We start from the raw sequence: 18,684 nt of genomic DNA, 5'->3' as shown, positions 1-18,684 counted from the left end.
GATCCTGTCTACATTTTAGAATTATGTTTTTCTTCTGTCAGTGAAATTACCCTTTTAATGCCTTAAAGATGTGACCATATTCTCCAGTGATCTCTTGCGGGTTATGTATTTGAACATCATCTTATTTACTTAAACTTTCACTTGCTCCTTTCTGTTTTGAGACTTAAACTCTCTTTGCAGCATTAATATTCCTATCTTCCTTACCCTCCTTGCTTTGGAAATTCTCCTGTTTATTCTCTGGATTACTACTGCTATGGGACGTCTGTAATGAAGGAATGAGGGCAAAATAATTTCTAACAATGAGGAGAGGTGACCTGCAAAAAGTGGCAAGATTTGGGTAATCCACTGAAATTTCTTGTAGACAAAAGGACAGCAGAGATTTTCTATGGGACTGTTTCTTTTGAAGCATCATCAAAGAATGGGTACATAACTGCTGAATATTACTGAAGTCCCAGCAGTGCGTTTACTCAACATCTGAGGTTCTAAAGGAGGATAGGGAAAAAGAAATGACTGTATCTATTTAATGATTTGCATAATGATAGTCAGGTTTGGCAATAAGTGTTTACACATAAAGTTGTCTACCATTTACCCTTACAGGACCTTGATATTTAAACACTTTTTTGAGTGAGCTACAGTTAAGCCCTTCAAACTAAAGTTTTGCCTACTTCTATTTATTATTTTACAGTTAGAGCAACTCAGACTTTCTGATCTTCTAGATCAATGAAATTAAAAACAAAAAAAATGAATGCTGGTTTGTTTTTTTTTTACATAGCCATTACATTAATGAGTTCTAATAATTCTTTTTTGCAATGTCAATGTGACATTTGACAGGGAAAAAAGAGGAGAGAGATGCCACAGGGCATCATTTCAGGCTGTCACTTGTCCCCATTGCAAATTCATCTAGCTTTGTTTGACTGGGCAGTGATTTCAAATTAGGAGATGGCAGCAAACTCTGGGCCGGAGAGCCAGTGCGCAGCCGTCCGTCCTGCAACTGAGCCGCGGTGCTGAGGGAGCAGGCTCTGCTCCTGTTGAACAGACGGACGAACCCTGGGGGCTGCGCGGGCCCTCACTCTGCCCGTGCCTCTCCTGGCTCGGGCAACTGGCACCTGTGTGGCACGGAGAACAAAAGAGACCATCCTTTCTTTGCACCAGCCGTCTGGAGGGAAGGAAGGAAGCCATTGTTCACGGCCAGGAAAAGAAGGAGGGCAGAGCACAGAAGCCTCTAGCCCACGTAATTGTGGCTGGTGGGGTGTTGCCTCCTGTGATTTTGTTGCCTTGATTGTCACAGGTATGTTCTGAAAGGCTGAGGGTCTCTAATGGCTCACGTGTGGATCAACATCTCTCTGTAATAGTGTTTTAGGGTTTCTTTTTGTTTTCAATATTTCCTTTAAACAAGATAGAAGTATTTATGCCTATGGGACCTAAAAGAGCATTATCCTCCTGCTGTCATCAGCTCCTGTGGAGGACACTGCTCATCACACATTATTAACTGTGCACACCTGACTGTGTAACACCCACTATCCACAATACCAAGCACAGTTGTGAGAATACCTACACACACCTTTTACATGCACTGGAACAAGAGTCTATTAAAGCTGCAAATGCAGCACCCAAGACTGAGAAAGATCGAGAATTGAAGCTGCCTCTGTGACCTTTATTTAGCCACCTGTGTTTCTGAATCATGCTACAGTCTTTAATTGCGTGATCAAAGTGAGCATCTCCTTATTAGTGCACGACATGGGTTTCTTTCACTGGTAATGAATAATGTGGTTGCTTTCAGCACCCCAGACTCATTTGTGGCAGAAATTTTTCATCTCTAACATAGCGCTAATAACTATTACCCTGCCCGGCCAGGGTCTTAGGAAGGTAATCCACGCTTAAGATGTACTCAGAAGCTGCAGTAAGTCAGCTAGCCTAAGAAAATCCAACAATCAACTGAATGTGGATATTATTCAGTAAATAAAGCACAAGACTGAACGGGGTGATGAAGATAAAAAGAAATATTGAACAGCAGCATCCAGTGAACCTCTGCTGTGATACATGAAAAAGAATTGGATGTTGATGTGAATTAACATGGGTAACTTCTCATTCTCAATTTTCTTAATTTTTCAATGTTTTACTTAAATTTTCTTCGGACGCTTGGAAGCATCTTCTTTTTTTCTTTGCATGAAATACATTATTGTGCTTGTACAGGAAATTATTTTTTACACATCCAAGCAATCGAGCCAGCAGCATATTCTAATTTAAATCAAGCGTGAAATATAAGCATAAACTTTAGCTTGGATAGTTATAAGTTTTTTTCCACGGTCACAAAGTTATCCTGGTGATCTTAAGGCAACAGCAATTAAAAAATGACAGTATTTTCCTACTGGGTGTTTCAGTACTTATTTCCACATAGTGGGAGGAGTATGCACTTGATCTAGCACTCTGAAATGGAATTGGAGACCAGGAAAAAACTGTTCAATTTTCATTATACATTACAGAATATGGAATAATTAAGTCTGGTCTCTTCAAAAACCCATTGCTTTTCCAAGCAAAGTTATCAGTCTGTCATGCTGTTGTCTCCTGTCATAAAACTGTCATCACAGTCTTTCTGATGTGGCAATGCTGGGGGCACTGGCAAAGCTTCTTGGCTCGGTGATGTTCAGATTTTGCATGGCAAACTAGGTTGCTGCAATGAAAGTCACATGGCTCTTCTGCCACAATGTGGGAGCTACCGTGCCTTTTATTACTAATGTCATCAAATACCATCTTGACATCTGGATATATTCCCACTCCATTTGAAGTATCAGCTGTTTAGTCCCTCACTGTTGACCTTTCTTACCTCCTTATAATTTGTTGAGCGATCATCCTTTCAACGCCCTGCTTTTTTTGTGGTTTTGTTTTTTTGTTTTTTTTTTCTGAAAAGTGCTGGGAAATGGTCTGTGTAACACTGAATGTTTACCAAAATAATGAATATGCTATTCCATCTGAGCCGTGCATAGGTTCATAATGCCAAGAAAGTTCTGTAAGACTCAAAGAATTGGAGGAAAAGCTGGGTTGGGAGGAACCCCTGCAAATATCTTGCCCAACACCTCTCTCAAAGCAAAGCAAAGCAAAACAAAGTTGTGTAATCTTAAGTATCAAGGCAGCTTCTGGACCCTATAGTCATACTGTTGGGTTTCTTGACTGTATTTGCTACATCTCCTGATGTTGTTATATCAGAAATCATGCTGTATTATATTAATGATATATGACAAATTCATATGCATCTTGTACCTTGGAAGTCAGTTTAATTCCCTCATCATGTAATTCTCAAGAATTTTTATAAAGACGTGTTTAATTTAAAGGTTAGATTCCAATTTGCTGAGTTAGGACTGCTATAAAAAGAAGATGTTGTCTAGTCTTAGCTTGAAATAACATCTACGCTGAATAGTGGTTGTTTTCAGGTGATACATCCAAACAGAACTGTACCTATATTTTAATTTGATTTTCTACATTATCCACATATTTTAATGATGGATTTACAAGAACTCTAGAACACTATACTCCAGGGGGGCGGTTCTCCTAAATCTTGTCCAATAAGTCTACAGCCTTTGGGTCTTTCATTAATCACCAGTTTGTTGTAGAAAATAATCTTTTGAAGTTGTAATTGTTTCTTGCCAGAACTATTTTAAACTAACTGCTTTTACCTCGTAATCAGTACTTTTTACATTTTTTTTTTATTGTCATCATAGGCAATAAGTAAGGTTTCCATGTACCATTTTCCATTAAATTCCTCTTGAGAATGTGAAAATGACAGACTGTTTTATGCCTAAAGATATAATGTGATGTTTTTACAAGGAACTACTCTGTGATTAAAGGTTCACATTCTCACATTCCAAATAGCTGCAACTTCTTCTTTTACCTTTATATGTAGATCCAATTTTATTCTATTGTAGTTGTTAGTTCTGATGCAGTTGTGTTATCCATGGAAATTTGAGAACCTGACTCATGCAATGAGGAGAAAACCATTTTAAAAATAATATGTTTCTTAATTAAGGGATTGACTAAACTACTAATACGAACTGAAAAAAAAAGTTTGTTAAATTTCTGTGGAAATGGTGTGTCATCTCTGTAGGACAAACTAGGGCTATTTAGAACATCTCAGCTATGTGTTGTCATATAATAATCTGTTTGAATTCCTCTCAGTGTGATCCAATTCCTGCATTTGCAAAGCTTTCTTTGTTTCAAAATGTGCAAAATGAGACAAGGTCATATTTTTGCATGTTTTTTTTCTGCTTGGAATTAGTGGCATATAGTGCACAATACTTAAACTATACTCCTAATCTGCCATCCTCTCTGAATTTTATCTCATAATGGCTTTGTTCGTCAGTGTCTTATCTATAAGTACTGCTTTCTTTCCCTTTGACTACCGTTACCGTACCTTTCTTTGTAAGAGATGTGAAAATGGGTTTGGCAAAACCCATCTTCAGTGAGTGCACAAAAAAATACTCAAAGACGTAGTCTATTTGTATCTCAGCACTAGCGTTTCTTCTTACAAAAGAAATGGCACTTTCAGGGTTATACAGGCTACCCATGTAAAGCCTTTATTTGGCACCTCTGCGTACTGAAACTGTCCAACTAGCTGATAAGCGGGCACCATGCCACTGAAGCAGATGGGCATAGCTGTAGAGAGCCAAAAGACAATGTATGTGCATCAAGTGTGGATGTTGGTGGCAGGCTTCCCAGTCAGTGATGTCTTAACGATTAAATGTCCCGAGTTTTTTGCATCTGTAGTTACAGAGATGCCAGCCTTACTCCTGGATGGTCTTTGAAAATCTCTCCTGTTGTATTTTTAAATTATGAGGAACTTTTTGAGAATGCTTGATCTAGAAGGTACTTGAGACAAGAAGGTTAACAGCAAAGGAAATAGTGATGATAACCTTTCCCAGTCCAAAACAGGCACATGCTCTCACCCAAAACTGACATGAAAACTGGAATTCTGGAGGAAGGACAGCGAAGGCATTATTTAGTGTATTCCAGATAAGCAGTGGAGAGAAGTAACAGGTACACTCAGAGAAAGAAAATCAGATCATAGAATCATAGAATACCAGGTTGGAAGGGACATCAAGGATGAAAGATACAATCAGAGAAACGAAATTACCTCAATTTTACCAAAAAACCAAGGATTTGGAGGTTACATCATGAATAAAAGAGACTCAAAGGCATGAATAAGGAACACTATGCTATTCTTTGATTGTATCACATTTAGGAAAATAAAATTTGTCCAGTCTGCATATATCAGGAGAGCTGGACTACAAAACTACCCGATTACATCACCAGTTAATTCTCAGAACTGAAAGAACTTACTGTGTGCCATATTTTTAGCTAATGTTTTTTGATGCAAGTTGAAAGTGAAGGAAAAGACAGTTTCCCTAAGATAGGCTAAGAAAATATTTTTCTTCCTTTCCTGCATAATACAGACCCAAACATGCATGCAGAGCCAGCTATAAACCTTCCCGAGGAAGGCTGTCCAATAAACAAAGTGTAATGTGTTCTGGTGATTTGACTAAAGTCAGATATTGATTCATTGATTGATTGATAAATGAGGAAGATATTTTTAGAATTGTACTTCCTTTGAACACATGCAGTCTGGTTTTGCTTTGAAATGAATGGTTTTTAGACACACACAATCTTAAATTTCCCTAAAGAAATTAGAAAATTAAGTCCATTTTGCATTTTATCCTCCTTTAGAAAGAGGGATGTTTGAGTATCTACTTTCACTTTATTGTTATAGCTTCAGATTTCTTTTTTACCTCATTGAATATATTCAAGAATGGAAAAGACTAAAAAAAAGCCATGTTGTATTAAAACGTATTGATCTCGCCAAATCAGGCAGCCTTGCCAATCAGATGTACCAGAAGGGAATAAGGGAAGGGGAAGTGTGTTCTTTGTCTTCCTCTCTCCCCTCCCTGTGGCTCGTTAGCATCACTCAATGAGTCAGTCACACTCATGTGGGCATGGTGACAATCTCATAGGTATGCACCCCCTGCACAAGAAAGTTGCATCTAACCCTGTGCTCACCGTACAGTTTCATGAAGCTAGTTTTTGTGCCTCTAGAATTTGGCTCCGTCCACTCCAGTTGTTTCAGCCTCCTAAACAAAATTCAGTCTGTCTCCATAGTACAGTTGGCTCTAAACAGCTGTACTAGTTGGTGTCCCTTTAAAGGCGAACACTCTGCAGATCCAATTTATGTATGTTTGTTATCTCCAAAGAATGGGAAGTGGCCTTTGCAGTTGACCAGTACTTTCAAAACAGCCACCAGCCTCCCAAAAGGTGGAGGTGTTCAAGGCCAGGCAGGATGTGGCCTTGGGCAACCTGATCTAGTGGGAGGTGCCCCTGCCTATGGCAGGGGGGTTGGAACTCGATGATCTTCAAGGTCCTTTCCAACCTAAACCGTTCTATGATTCTATGAAAACAGAGCTGCCAGCCAGTGATTTTGAAAGTCTGTGCGCTCTGTTCCCCAACCCCAAAACACAAACTCTCCTAGTATCTTAGCCACCTCCCAATTTTTTTCCAAAATTTTGGAGTGATCTTAGTCATTTTTGAAATTTGTGCTTTAGGAAACAGTTCAGAGAGAGGTAAGAAAGCACCTGATAGTCCTCACTTATATTTCCTATGACAAATACACCGAGGACCAAACTCAAAGCCCTGTAAACTAAATGGCCAGCCTCCTCATTGCTTTGGCTATTAAGGAGTTAAGTCGAAGAAAATGGAAGGAAGAAAACAATACCTGGGAAGCTGAATACAAACCTCTCAATTTATCAAAAAGAGCTTATTGTAAATTGCTTAGTTTTAGCAAGAATTTTGATGTATTCACTGAGGGAGATGGATTCCCTTTATAAATAGTTGCAGTTGGCACTCAGATACTGAGGCATCAATAAAAGAATCTAGATAAATGTCAGTAGAGTTCTGTTCCTAGCAACAGTATCTATTGATTTTATTTTTTGCATTCTGTTAAAAATGAACACTGGGAGAATTCTGTGTCCTGATTTGTGTTTTTAATAAGGAATTTAAATAGGGACAGCTGCTAAAAACGTCATTAAAATAAACTGTTAATTGACTATATTATAATCAAGATTTTTCTTTTTGGGTGTTTCTGAAATGGCCAGAGACACCAAGGAAACAGTCAATACATGTTTAGCTCCACCAATGTGCTGATGTCTGAAGCAAATTATGGCTTCCCACCCTTCCAGTAAGAAGCTCTTCTCGTTAGATTATAGCAAGAGTATATTTCTTATGTTTATTTTGTCTGGACAAAACCACCTTGCCTTTCTGGCTGCACATTGTTCAGGTCAAGCAGGAGGGAGAGACAATGTTCCCACCCAGGTCTGGTCACTCAGCAGAATAGATAGTTCCTCCTAGGGCTGTCTGAGGTTGATAAGGACCTAGATAAGTGGTCCTCAGCTGGTGAGGCTGGTTTACTGTGGGTGAAAAGCAAGCATATGGCAGGGCGAGCACATCACAGAGTCCACGTGGAGAAGCGCTGCTACTCTGCAGAGGAATTGAGCAGTCAGTGATTCTTCTTGAACCACTCTCAAGAACTAGTACCATCAGTGGAACCTGACAGTAGGGTGATGGTCCCTATGCTGGGCAATGGCAGGGAGGGATCAACACCACTTTTTGCTAAGGGGTTGTTCACATATTGCAGAATGTGAATGCAGAAAAACAATTACACAATCTATTCTTGGGCATTTTTCCATATTTTTTTTAACAGTTGAGGCAGACACATACAAAAATGTTCTTCCATATATCACTTTTGTGCTAAATGTGTGGGATTTTTTTGCAGTGGGTTTATTCCATAGTAAGCATCACTCTCAGGTGAAGCCTTGGATAAAGCAGTAGCATTTTATAGTAGCCAGTGATCTTGTTCATGTTTCTTTTGCATTGGTAGTTCATTGGTAAAATGTTTGGTGGTGCTACAAGTTACACTGAAATTTTACAGCAACAATACCTGCAGTTTTCTCCTAAAATTTAATAATAAAAAATATCTATAGAACACAGCTTGCATTTTTATGAATGCAATTTCTATACTGATCACTATGTCCAAACTCTGAGGAAATCCAGGACCTGAAAAGCTTAGTGTCCGAAGAATGATCTAGAAGACAGGGTTTGGAAAAATTATTTCAAAATATTTCTAGCCCTTGCATTGAAGAACCTAATGACTTCCAAAATCACATCATTTTGATGTCTATCTATCTTTTTTTTTCTATGCCAACTATAATATGAATGTAATAATGCCATTTCAAAGCCATTATTTCAAATTTTTAGAACTTGTACAGCATTGACCACCGGTCACAAGTGGTGTCCCCCAGGGATCAGTGCTGGGGCCAGTTCTGTTTAATATCTTTATCAATGATCTGGATGAGGGGATCAAATGCACCCTCAGTAAGTTTGCAGATGACACTAAGCTAGGCAGGCGTGTTGATCTGCTTGAGGGTAGGTTGGCTCTGCAGAGGGATCTGGACCGGCTGGACCGATGAGCCGAGGCCAACGGTATGAGGTTCAACAAGGCCAAGTGCCGGGTCCTGCACTTGGGTCACAACAACCCCATGCAGTGCTACAGGCTTGGGGCAGAGTGGCTCGAAAGCTGCCCGGCAGAAAAGGACCTGCTGGTATTGGTGGACGGCCGGCTGAATATGAGCAGTGTGCCCAGGTGGCCAAGAAGGCCAACAGCATCCTGGCTTGTATCAGGAATAGTGGGGTCAGCAGGATTGTTCCCCTGTATTTGGCACTGGTGAGGCCCCACCTTGAATACTGCATTCAGTTTTGGGCCCCAAAAGGGGCCCAATGACCAAGGAGGACATTGAGATGTTGGAGCGTGTCCAGAGAAGGGCAAGGAAGCTGGTGAGGGGTCTGGAGCGCAAGTCTTATGAGGAACAACTGAGGGAACTGGGGTTGTTTAGTCTGGAGAAGAGGAGGCTGAGGGGAGACTTTATCGCTCTGTACAACTACCTGAAAGGAGGTTGTAGAGAGGTAGGGGCTGACCTCTTCTTCCTGGTGACAAATAATAGGATGGGAGGAAATGGGTTCAAGTTATGCCAGGTGAGGTTTAGATTAGATATTAGGAAACACTTTTTCACTGAAAGGGTTATCAAACATTGGAATAGGCTGCCCAGGGAGGTGGTGGATTCGCCGTCCCTGGAAGTGTTTAAAAAAAGGGTAGATGTGGTACTTGAGGACATGGTTTAGAAGTGGTTTTGTCAGGGTAAGTTAACAGTTGGACTTGATGATCTTAAAGGTCCCTTCCAACCTCAGCGGTTCTATGATTCTATGATTTCTATTGCTAGTAGCTCTTGAGGTAGATCCTGGTATATTCTTACTGGCATAGAAACAGGGGTAGAAGAAGATCAAAACAGCACAATTTAAGGTTCACTATTACATATATTTAATTAGTGATTTCTGTTTTGGGAGACTTTATGATCTCTTCCACAAACAAAAGAAAGAATGCTGAAAAAAGTAGGAAAGTAACATAAGAGGGAAAAAAAATCAATCTATCTGTGAGTATGTGCATGTATATGTATGTGTCTGCAGCTGGGTGGATATGTACTGTGTTGCAGTAAATTGAGTATTCAGATATTTGAAGTTGCTTCCTGCTGGTAAATATTTCACAACAAAGATGTGATCAAAAGAAATATAGGAATTGAATGATGAGTGAAGCCAAACCAACAAAATCTCTACTGCTAAGTAAAAAAGAAAAAATAAATATATCCTGTTAAAATTTCTGCCTTATCTTACTGTCTTTAGTACATAAAATGCACTTTTGTTAAAAAGGTCGTAAGCTGTAACATAGGGATGCAAAAGAAACCTAAAAAAATCCGCCCAAAAACCCCAGGAAGAAAAGAATTTGAGATGACAGGAAGAAAATTTCTCTACTCCCTATTTGTAAGAAGAATTGCAGAAGTATTGTCTTTTTAAAGAAAACTCTTTCTGATGTAACTCTTTAGTTACAGAATACTTTCATTTGGGGATCTAGAGTATTTGTAACATCATAGTGTAACATAGTGGATTGACTGAACAATGCTAAAATGGAAGTTATGTATTTCTGTGTGCTTACTTTTACATTGTGGCCATTCACCGTATGCATCATATGAAAAGAAATCATTACTTATTAAGAACAGAATGACTACACTGAGAAAATGTTGTGTATCTTTCTTATGAAGGCTGTCTGAAGGGGCCAGTATGTCTCCTGAGTTGTTCATGGGTTTTTAGAATGGAGGTTTGTCATTTAGTGTTTAGGGTAATATTTTAAGATGGTACAGTTGGACACTGAAGCAGAAGATGAAAAACAAACGAAAGTGATGCAGTACCCAAAAGTTACTGCTGTGTTAGCACTTCTCCCAATCTTTTCCACTAAAACCTAAACAGCTGTGAATCCAACAAACAGAAAATGAACAAATGAATGATTCAAGCTTAAGCATTAATGGGCCATCACTGTGTAGGGGATACAAGACACAATAGTTCTCAGAAGATGTCTCTTCAGCAGTCCTTTGGGGATATTTTATACTGGTGACATTTAAATTGCTTTGTTCTTTTTGTTTATGTGGAAAAAAGGAGTGCATATCTGCATAGTGCTGTGTTACTGTCTCATTTTTGATGTCACCGGTATAAGATTTTTAATGGGCTCTGTGACATTGGGAATTTTCCCTTGCAGGAGTTTAGCTTTCCAAACAGCAAGGGTGGCATGTTCTGTGTCAGACACTGAGAAATGAACCAAGCCCTGGAAGTGCCTTTTCCTCTCAGTTGACTGTAATGGGAATCTAGACACTGCTCAGAGGAGGACATCTGCATTGCAGACATCTGAGCGTGGACAGATGGATACTACTCTGTCAGTAATGTGCTCGGTAGAAATGCAGCTTCTCTTATGCAGAAGGAGTTGGAGCTATGTCTTCAGAACAAAAAAAAAGTAAATCTTTGCTGTATGTTCTGCATCCAACATAATTCTGCCACACTAGAAAATGGAAACAAAACAGAAGAAGCCAAAAGAAAAAACGACCCCAGTGAGTCCCACCCAAGCTACAACTCCCTGGCTATCAGTAGATTAAGAGGTGATTGCACATCATAGCAGTGTGGTGGGCTGTGGGCGGTCCCTTCATCACGTACGTCAGCTTTCTTCTTGTCTTTTATGCTGATGAATCTTTCCCACACAAATCAAGGGGAAAATAGCATTAATACACTCCTATAGAGAATCAGGGCTTATAACTGAGCCCAAGGAGCTTCAAAGTTTATACATAGCCACGGGGTGTATAGAAGTCTCTGGGGAGAAATTTTAAGCAGCTCTTGCTCTATAGCTACAAGCAGTGGTTGCTCAGGAGTAAAAAACAATCCAACATTAATTTTCTGTTTGGTAGCGAACAGTTCTGATGCGCTTGACAGTTCAGCAGCTTTCAGTCAGTTTTGGCAGAGGACACTAATTATTAAAGTGTAATGTAAAGGAAGTAAAATATCAGAGAGATTTTTTACCTGAGGGAACAAAGGGAAGGAGAAAATATATATATATGTTTGTGACTAATGAAAGGCTAAAGAGCCAAGGAGTCACAATGCTAAAGGGTTAAAAAATTCCCTGGTAAACACAAGCAGACAAACTAGACTGTCAGTGCGATTTGAGACAGAAAAGTCCAACAACACAAAAATGGATTGTACAAAATCAATTCACATTCGCTTAGAAACAGAAAGTCACTGAAATGGACAGTGCTCTGACACTGTAGCCATGATTGATTAAAATAAATTAAAAAAATCCCCAAACCCAAAAACCAGCAAGAAACAGTCTAAGTCCTAACGATATGAAGAATTCAGCCAAGCAAAACCTAGAGCAAGCTGTATGCTGTGACAAGCAACAAGCAATGAAAAAAGTTCTGGAGGATTATATCATTCTGCAAGAGCTTCCCAGTACATTCAAGAAAGTGAATGAACATTTATTGAAGTTGAACTGGTTGTACAAAGCCCTCTGCTGCCAGGAACATTATTATTTTTTGTCAAGGCTATTGGGTTTGGCCCTGAGCTCTCTCCCATTGAGGCCTGTAGGTAACTGCTGGGCAGGGGAGAGTTTCATCTGAATCATTAAAAGTAGAGCACGGTTGTTTTTTGTGTCAGGTTGCTGAGAGCAGCAGTTCTGCTTAAAATAGCTGGTCCTTACACATTCAATAACTGAATCTCTCCTGGGTATGGATTTGGCTCCCGATTCCGCTTTGGAGTCAGGCTATGGTTTCTGATCATTCTCTGCACTGGGGGCTTCCCACTGAGCTGTGGCTCCTGCTGGCTTCTAGAGCTGGACTCTCCACCACACTGTGCTGCTCACACCCTCATCAGCTCTCAGGGGGAATCCTCAAGGAATGGGAACAGGAAGGAAACAGCAAAGTGTGCAGAGTGGATTAAATTAGAGAATGGTGCCTACTAAGTGGCCACATGAAGTCACCCTCTAGACTGCTGTAGTTGCCGCTTCAAATGGACTTCTCCCAGGGAAGTCCAGGTGAGGTCTTTTACTAGCTGCAGGAAGGGGGAAACAGTAGGTAGAACTTTTGCTGTTTGGTGCTTAAAAGGTTCAAACAGGCAACACCACAGAAGGTTATGACAACTAAACTATGGACATTGCTGTTCAGGAACAGGTGACTCCACCAAATAGTTGTTTCTGTTTCAGAGGTGCTTTTCAAAGGTGAGCGGAGTTGTAAGCATCTCAAAGATTAGCTGAATGTTATCAGTAAGTTTAAATAGTATGTTGGGGCCAAGTATTCACAATCCCACTTGTTATGAGATTTGATGGGGAAAAAATAAGTTTGAAAATTTTATTTCTAAGTGTTGTATCTTCATAGACATAGGAAATTAGGGGAAAATAACTTTAAAAGCAAAGCTAATGATAATTGTGGACAGGTGTTATTGTGTTATTGGAAAGAGGTGCTCCTTTACACACATGCTGGGCTCAAGGTAATCTTTGAACAACTCGAGTACTGTTGCCCACATAGCATAAGCAATCACATTTTTAATTACTATGGTAAATGTCATAATTACCAATTTAGAAGTGCATTTAGTTTCTTTTTTGTGAATGGAGCACAAAAGGGTCTTGGGACATAATATTTTCAGATTTGGAAGAATCTGAGACTAACATTGTGTACATTTCTAAAGAGAAAATAAGTAGCAAATCACTAATCACAACAATTCAATTGCTTTGAATTGCACAAGGTAATATCTCATAGGTCTGGAGCCCTTGTATCCCTCAGTCAAATGTGACTGTAATTAACTCACATATCCAAAAAGAATTTGGGAGCAAGAGGGAAATGCCATGTAAAGTTCTGTGAAAAAAATACTTAAATTTAAAATGCTTGTAGCTATCAGAGTTGCTCACCATTTATACTCGAAAGGTATGTGACATATTTCTCCTTCAGGCAAAGTGACAAGACATGTGAGTTCTGGTGACCAGGTTTATATCAAAGGCAGTAGTGGGCTACCTGGAACTTTGTTTCTTGTGCCCTTGTGATCATTTTCTGTTGGACTGTGGAATTAATTCTAATAATTTAATTTTTTTGACCTTCAGTTTCTCTGTTAGTAAAATGGAGATATTGTGACTTAGCGAACTTGAAGAGAAGTGTGAAGAGGTGTGTATGGATTCTCAGTATTGTTACAAGTATTTTAATATTTCAGTTTCCCATTCACCAAGAAAAAAGGTATCATATATTAATTTGTGATGATTCATAGCAAATTTTCAAACCTGTAACTACACAGTATCAATAAATTATAAAGTCAGTTATTAATTCATGTTTATTTGAAGAATGGCAAAGGGTATTCTACCCAGTAGGTGTGTTTATATAATTTATTTTACAAAAAAAAAAAAAAAAAAACCAAACTCAAACCTTTTACTGATTGGCTATAACTTTGCAAAATAGTAAGTATCTAAATCTTCAGTCATAGCCTTCCGGTTATACCTCTTTGCAGTGTGGATTTCTGTAAAAATAATAAGCTGTGTTGCCATTGCTATGCCTCCTGTCAGTATCTCTGCTTGGTCAAGTGTGTGTTCATCAAGGTTCTTGTCCTGTTGATATGTGACTGCTGTAGCATTGTGGTGGTTTCTGTCAGATAATGCAGCTGTCTTGAACTCCCACAGATGAGAAAAAAATACAGCTATAACCCTTTGAAGAACTCTTATAAAATGTGTTTCTAATTAGATACATATAATAGAGAGTACCAGAGGGATTTGTTCATTGTCACAGACCTTCAGAGCGGAATGTCTGCAACTATTTTGTGAAGTACATAGACAACAAGTGGTATTCATGACTGCATGTGATCCAGAGAGATGTGCTAGATCTGAAGCATCTGAAATAAGAAGCAGTGGGAAGCAGAAGCATCCTTGTATTTCAAGATAATTATACTCAGTGTTTATCGGCAGAACTCAGGCAGCAAGCACTTAATATAACATTTCAAAAGGAAGCAGTTTAAAACAAACTTTTAAGAGACATTTTTGAACCTTATCTGTAGTCCAATAACAGAAGATGCTTGTTAAAAGAATCTATCTAAAAGTCAGATAAATCTGTCATTTTCTTTGGTGATAGTCTAGACAGTGGAAAAGAGAAGTTTCACTTCTTCATGTAAGCATAAGGCCCTATGCCAGGACAAGCAGCTCCAAAGTGCATTGGAGTGTTCTGCTGGATGTGCTGTGCACAGAGACCTTTTCAATCAGCTGTTGCTTATATGCAACGTGACAAGGTGTACCATGAACAGCCGATCTAATGAAACCTAGTTTCCAGTGGCTCTCTCCCACATTTTTTCCCCTTTGTGTTGACTGATAAAAGATCATCTTGTAAGTCTTTCTGTGTACGAGGACATTATAGAGTTTCTTTTCCCATTTGTTGGCCTATTTTCCTGAAACTTTTGTGAAAAAGTGTCTTTGAATCTTCTAGCCTTTTGTCCAGTTTGCTTAAAATTGTTCAGGAGCGTAGAAATTATCTCAAGGGAACAGAAATTGCACATGGATGTTACTGCTTAAGTCTCATTTCTTTTGGAAACTAGTCTAAATGCTTTAGAAAATTCTTTAGAATTTTCACTATAAGACATCCAATTATCTTCGTGTGTCTGAAGGAATACTTCTATTGACTCCATCAGACTATATGTATACTTGTATATAACACAAAAGTATTAAAATAATTGGCAAAAACCAGCAAGTTAAAATGCTGCAAAGTTAGAGAAAAAATGCAAAATTAAAGTTATTTAATCTAAATTAATGTTTCCTTCTCTTGTTCTGCTACTTATAATGCTCGATGTTACATGCAAAGTCAGGTGTACCATGAGCAAGCTACAGGAAAATGAAATGCTCAATATACTTCATATCTCAGTGTTGGGTTTTAAAAAAAAATAGGAGTGTGTTAAGACCATGCATCTGAATTATGTTGCTATGTTCCAAAGTTTTATGAGCAGCCTGCGTTCAAAGAGTAGATGTGCATTAGAGTGGCCATGAAATCTTCGTCCCTGGAGATATTCAGACCTCAACTGGACAAATCCCTGCACAATTTGATCTGTGCTGGTGGTGCTTTGAGCAGAGATTGGACCAGGTGACCTTCAGAGCATCCCTCTTGACCTAAATAAATCTATGATCTGTGACCGGTTCTATGGACCAGAAAGGCCTGTCGTATACTTTAAATTACCTAAAATTACTTATGTGTTAAGCAATTCAAACCTTTAAAACTGTCTTAGGTTCCACAGGATGAAAACAATATTTGTAATAATTTTTAAAATCTATACATGGCCTAACCAATAGCTAGGCTGGTTGGCAATTATTTGGTTATCTATAAAAATAAAAAATTTGAACAGGCCTAAATTTTACTCATGTTGGATATAGTCTCACTTTAGATCTCCCGAGAAAGGACAGAATTCTATTATTTTCACAGTATCTAGAAGATTAAGTAGAAAATGGGATGTTGAATGATAGACAACCTGATGCAAAACAGCACTTCCAAGAGAAATGCAAGAAAAATCCTTCATATGTTGTTACTGAATTCAGAGAATGAGATTGTCATGCATGACAAACAATGGTTTGTCATATATTTTTTATTAGGGATGGATAGTGTACAGTGTAAAATTTTGTCTGCTTCTTCAGAAGGTGATATAATCCAGAGGTGTGCAGAAAACAGTGTTGCCTGATTTTGAAAAGCAGTTTAACAAAATTTAATCAGTACAGTTTAGAGAAAAGACAACAAAACGAGAAGAGTAATTCTGTAAATACTTGAGAGAAATGAGGTGGTGATACAAAAGGAGGAAACAGCCCTCAGCCATAGCAGGTAGGGAACAGTGCCACACATGTGCAATGCCATGGGTCTGTGGAATCAAATTAGCAAACATGCAGAATTGAATTGTGTACAACTAGAGGATAGCTACAACAGCCATTAGAAAAACACTTGTAGATCCTAAGGTTTATTAGATGATGGAATAATTTGCCAGGGGAAGCTCTCAAGCACAAATATTTGAGAAGAGTAGCAACAGCAGGTCAAACTTTATTATAGAAGATCCTCCAGCATTACGGCAGGGAAATGTAGTTTCCAGTCCTAGCGTGTAAGTCATATGAATACAAAAAAGAAGCCAAGGAGTGGACAGAAGGAGAGAAAACATATGCTCCATTACTCACATCAGATGTGTGAATAAGAAGTTTGGAAACCACCAATGAACAGATATTACTTAAGCATGAATAATTCTATACAGTGTAAAATAAAACAAAATAAAAACAAAACAAACAAAAAACACCCAAAGAAACTGGCAATTAAAATGCAGTCTACACCTGAGGCTGTTGAATAATTATGAACCATGCTTTGGAATGTCACAGAATATATTGATAGGGGCAGCTGTCATGACCAAATCCCTCTCTATTTTGTAGGAATACTGCAAAAGAACATATATATATATATATATAGGTTTTGTTTCCTGAGACTAAATCTGAAGTGTTGCAGAAGCCAGCACCTACTTCGAGTTTATTATTTAGTAAGTTATATTTGAATAACCAACTGAATAAACAGCTCTGCACTTCTCACATAAAACTGATATTACATGCCCCTCTTGATAATGCAGTATTCCCCATTTGAATAATAAGAGGTCCAGAGTAGTCTCAATTCAAATTTCAGATGTGTTTTCTCAGATACAGATTTTCTGGTGTGACTGAGTACTCGCTAGGTCACTCTAGATTGCGTCTGTGAAAGGGAAGAATTTATTCTTGATTCTCTTTTATATGCAACATTTTTATTCATATGCACCATATTTATAGTCTGTTTTTGTCTTGGGTTGAACTAATGGTCTAATAAACTAAGTTTAACTCAGTTGATTGTGAAATTATTAATGCGCTGTTTCTCTCTTCCTCCCTGCAGTACGCTGTCTGGCTGGTCCTTTGGGTTACATGGAACGTGTTTGTTATCTGCTTCTATTTGGAGGCTGGGGACCTTTCAAAGGTAATTTCCCATTGGACACATTTAAGCCATCAGCACTGTGTTAACATGCCCCAGTTGAAAAGCTGTGTTCTGTTTTACTCATCCTCTTAGTGTTATTAGAATGAGGGTAGTAAGATGGAAATTTGGAGTATTCTGGGTCTGTTTGTTAGAAATTTTGAATCTAGACAGTAATGAGCATATACCTTTTGATGCCCACAACGATAATGGTAAATATATTTTAAAAGAAAATTCACTCTTTTTGCCCCCTCAGTAATTCTACAATGCAAATTTCACTTCTCTGAGGGACATTAATTAGTGATTTCATGAATACAAAAGGTTACCATCCCAATGGTAAACAAATATTTTTTGTACCATTTAGCTTGCTGTTACTTAGCTGGAGTCCTTTCAGGGGTCTTATACCACAGCATAATAATTGTAAACCAAAGTGTCTTTCAATAAATTAAAATGTAAACTGAGATGCCCAAATAGATTGCCATTTGGCTACAGCGTTGTTGTTTAACTTTGTGCTTCTGGAAGAAATGTTATGATTGAACACTTATACGAAGTCAAAATCCATAGGAAAAATGTATTTTCCTAAGGATTACGTATTTATAGGGTCTGATTGACTCTGTAAGTGATAAGACATAAAATGGCAGTTGGTAATGGGCTCAAATCAACATCTCAAACCAAAAGTCCTACTTTCTAAGGCATTCCCAGAAGGATGGCAATTTGTGGGACAAAAGATTAGCAGTGGTAACAAATTATTTATTAAAGTAACAAGCTTCAACTGAGTCTAAATATTGCTGTCCATGCTGAGTTATGCTCACAGTGGTGTAAACTGACCATCAAGGAGAATACCACGTGTGAAAAAGATCACATTCTCTTCTTGACTCAGATATTTAATTGCCATCCCCGATTAAAGGGAGTTTAGCCCAACTGTAAATTACAGATGTAATTCTCTGATCCTTTGTGAGTTACTGATATGTTGTGATGCAGAAAGTTAAGCACAATTATAGGAAGAATAAATGAGGCAAAGATACTTTCTTACCTGTATTTTCTCTCAAATCACCCCCAAAGTAGACTGGGATATTTCATCCCCATGTATTCGGTTTCTTCAAAAGATGCAGGCTTCAAAAAGATCAGAGTTTCATTTCCTTAGGGTGTAAAGTAATTTTCTGCAGGTAAAACAATACGCTTTCTGGGTTTTATACCTTCAGACAAGCCCAATCTCATTAAAAGCTTGGCAAAAGCATCGTAAATAAAAGAA

General features: G+C 38.5%; 1 protein-coding gene across 2 annotated transcripts in view; it reads left to right on the top strand.

Annotated features, from left to right (window-relative positions):
- NKAIN2 (sodium/potassium transporting ATPase interacting 2) overlaps window positions 1-18,684 on the top strand; it is a gene marked incomplete at both ends in the record, with an annotated part of 576,947 nt that overhangs the window by 288,519 nt on the left and 269,744 nt on the right. For both annotated transcript variants that reach the window (XM_082480913.1, XM_082480912.1), the window contains one exon: window positions 17,358-17,438. In XM_082480913.1, coding sequence (XP_082337039.1) covers window positions 17,358-17,438 — 81 coding nt within the window. The remainder of the gene's footprint in view (window positions 1-17,357; window positions 17,439-18,684) is intronic.

This window comes from Vanellus vanellus, assembly GCF_965231255.1.
Source record: "Vanellus vanellus genome assembly, chromosome: 3".
Classification (NCBI taxonomy): Eukaryota; Metazoa; Chordata; class Aves; order Charadriiformes; family Charadriidae; genus Vanellus; species Vanellus vanellus.
Note: the sequence above shows the minus strand (reverse complement) of the source record. Positions and strands in the feature narration are given on the sequence as shown.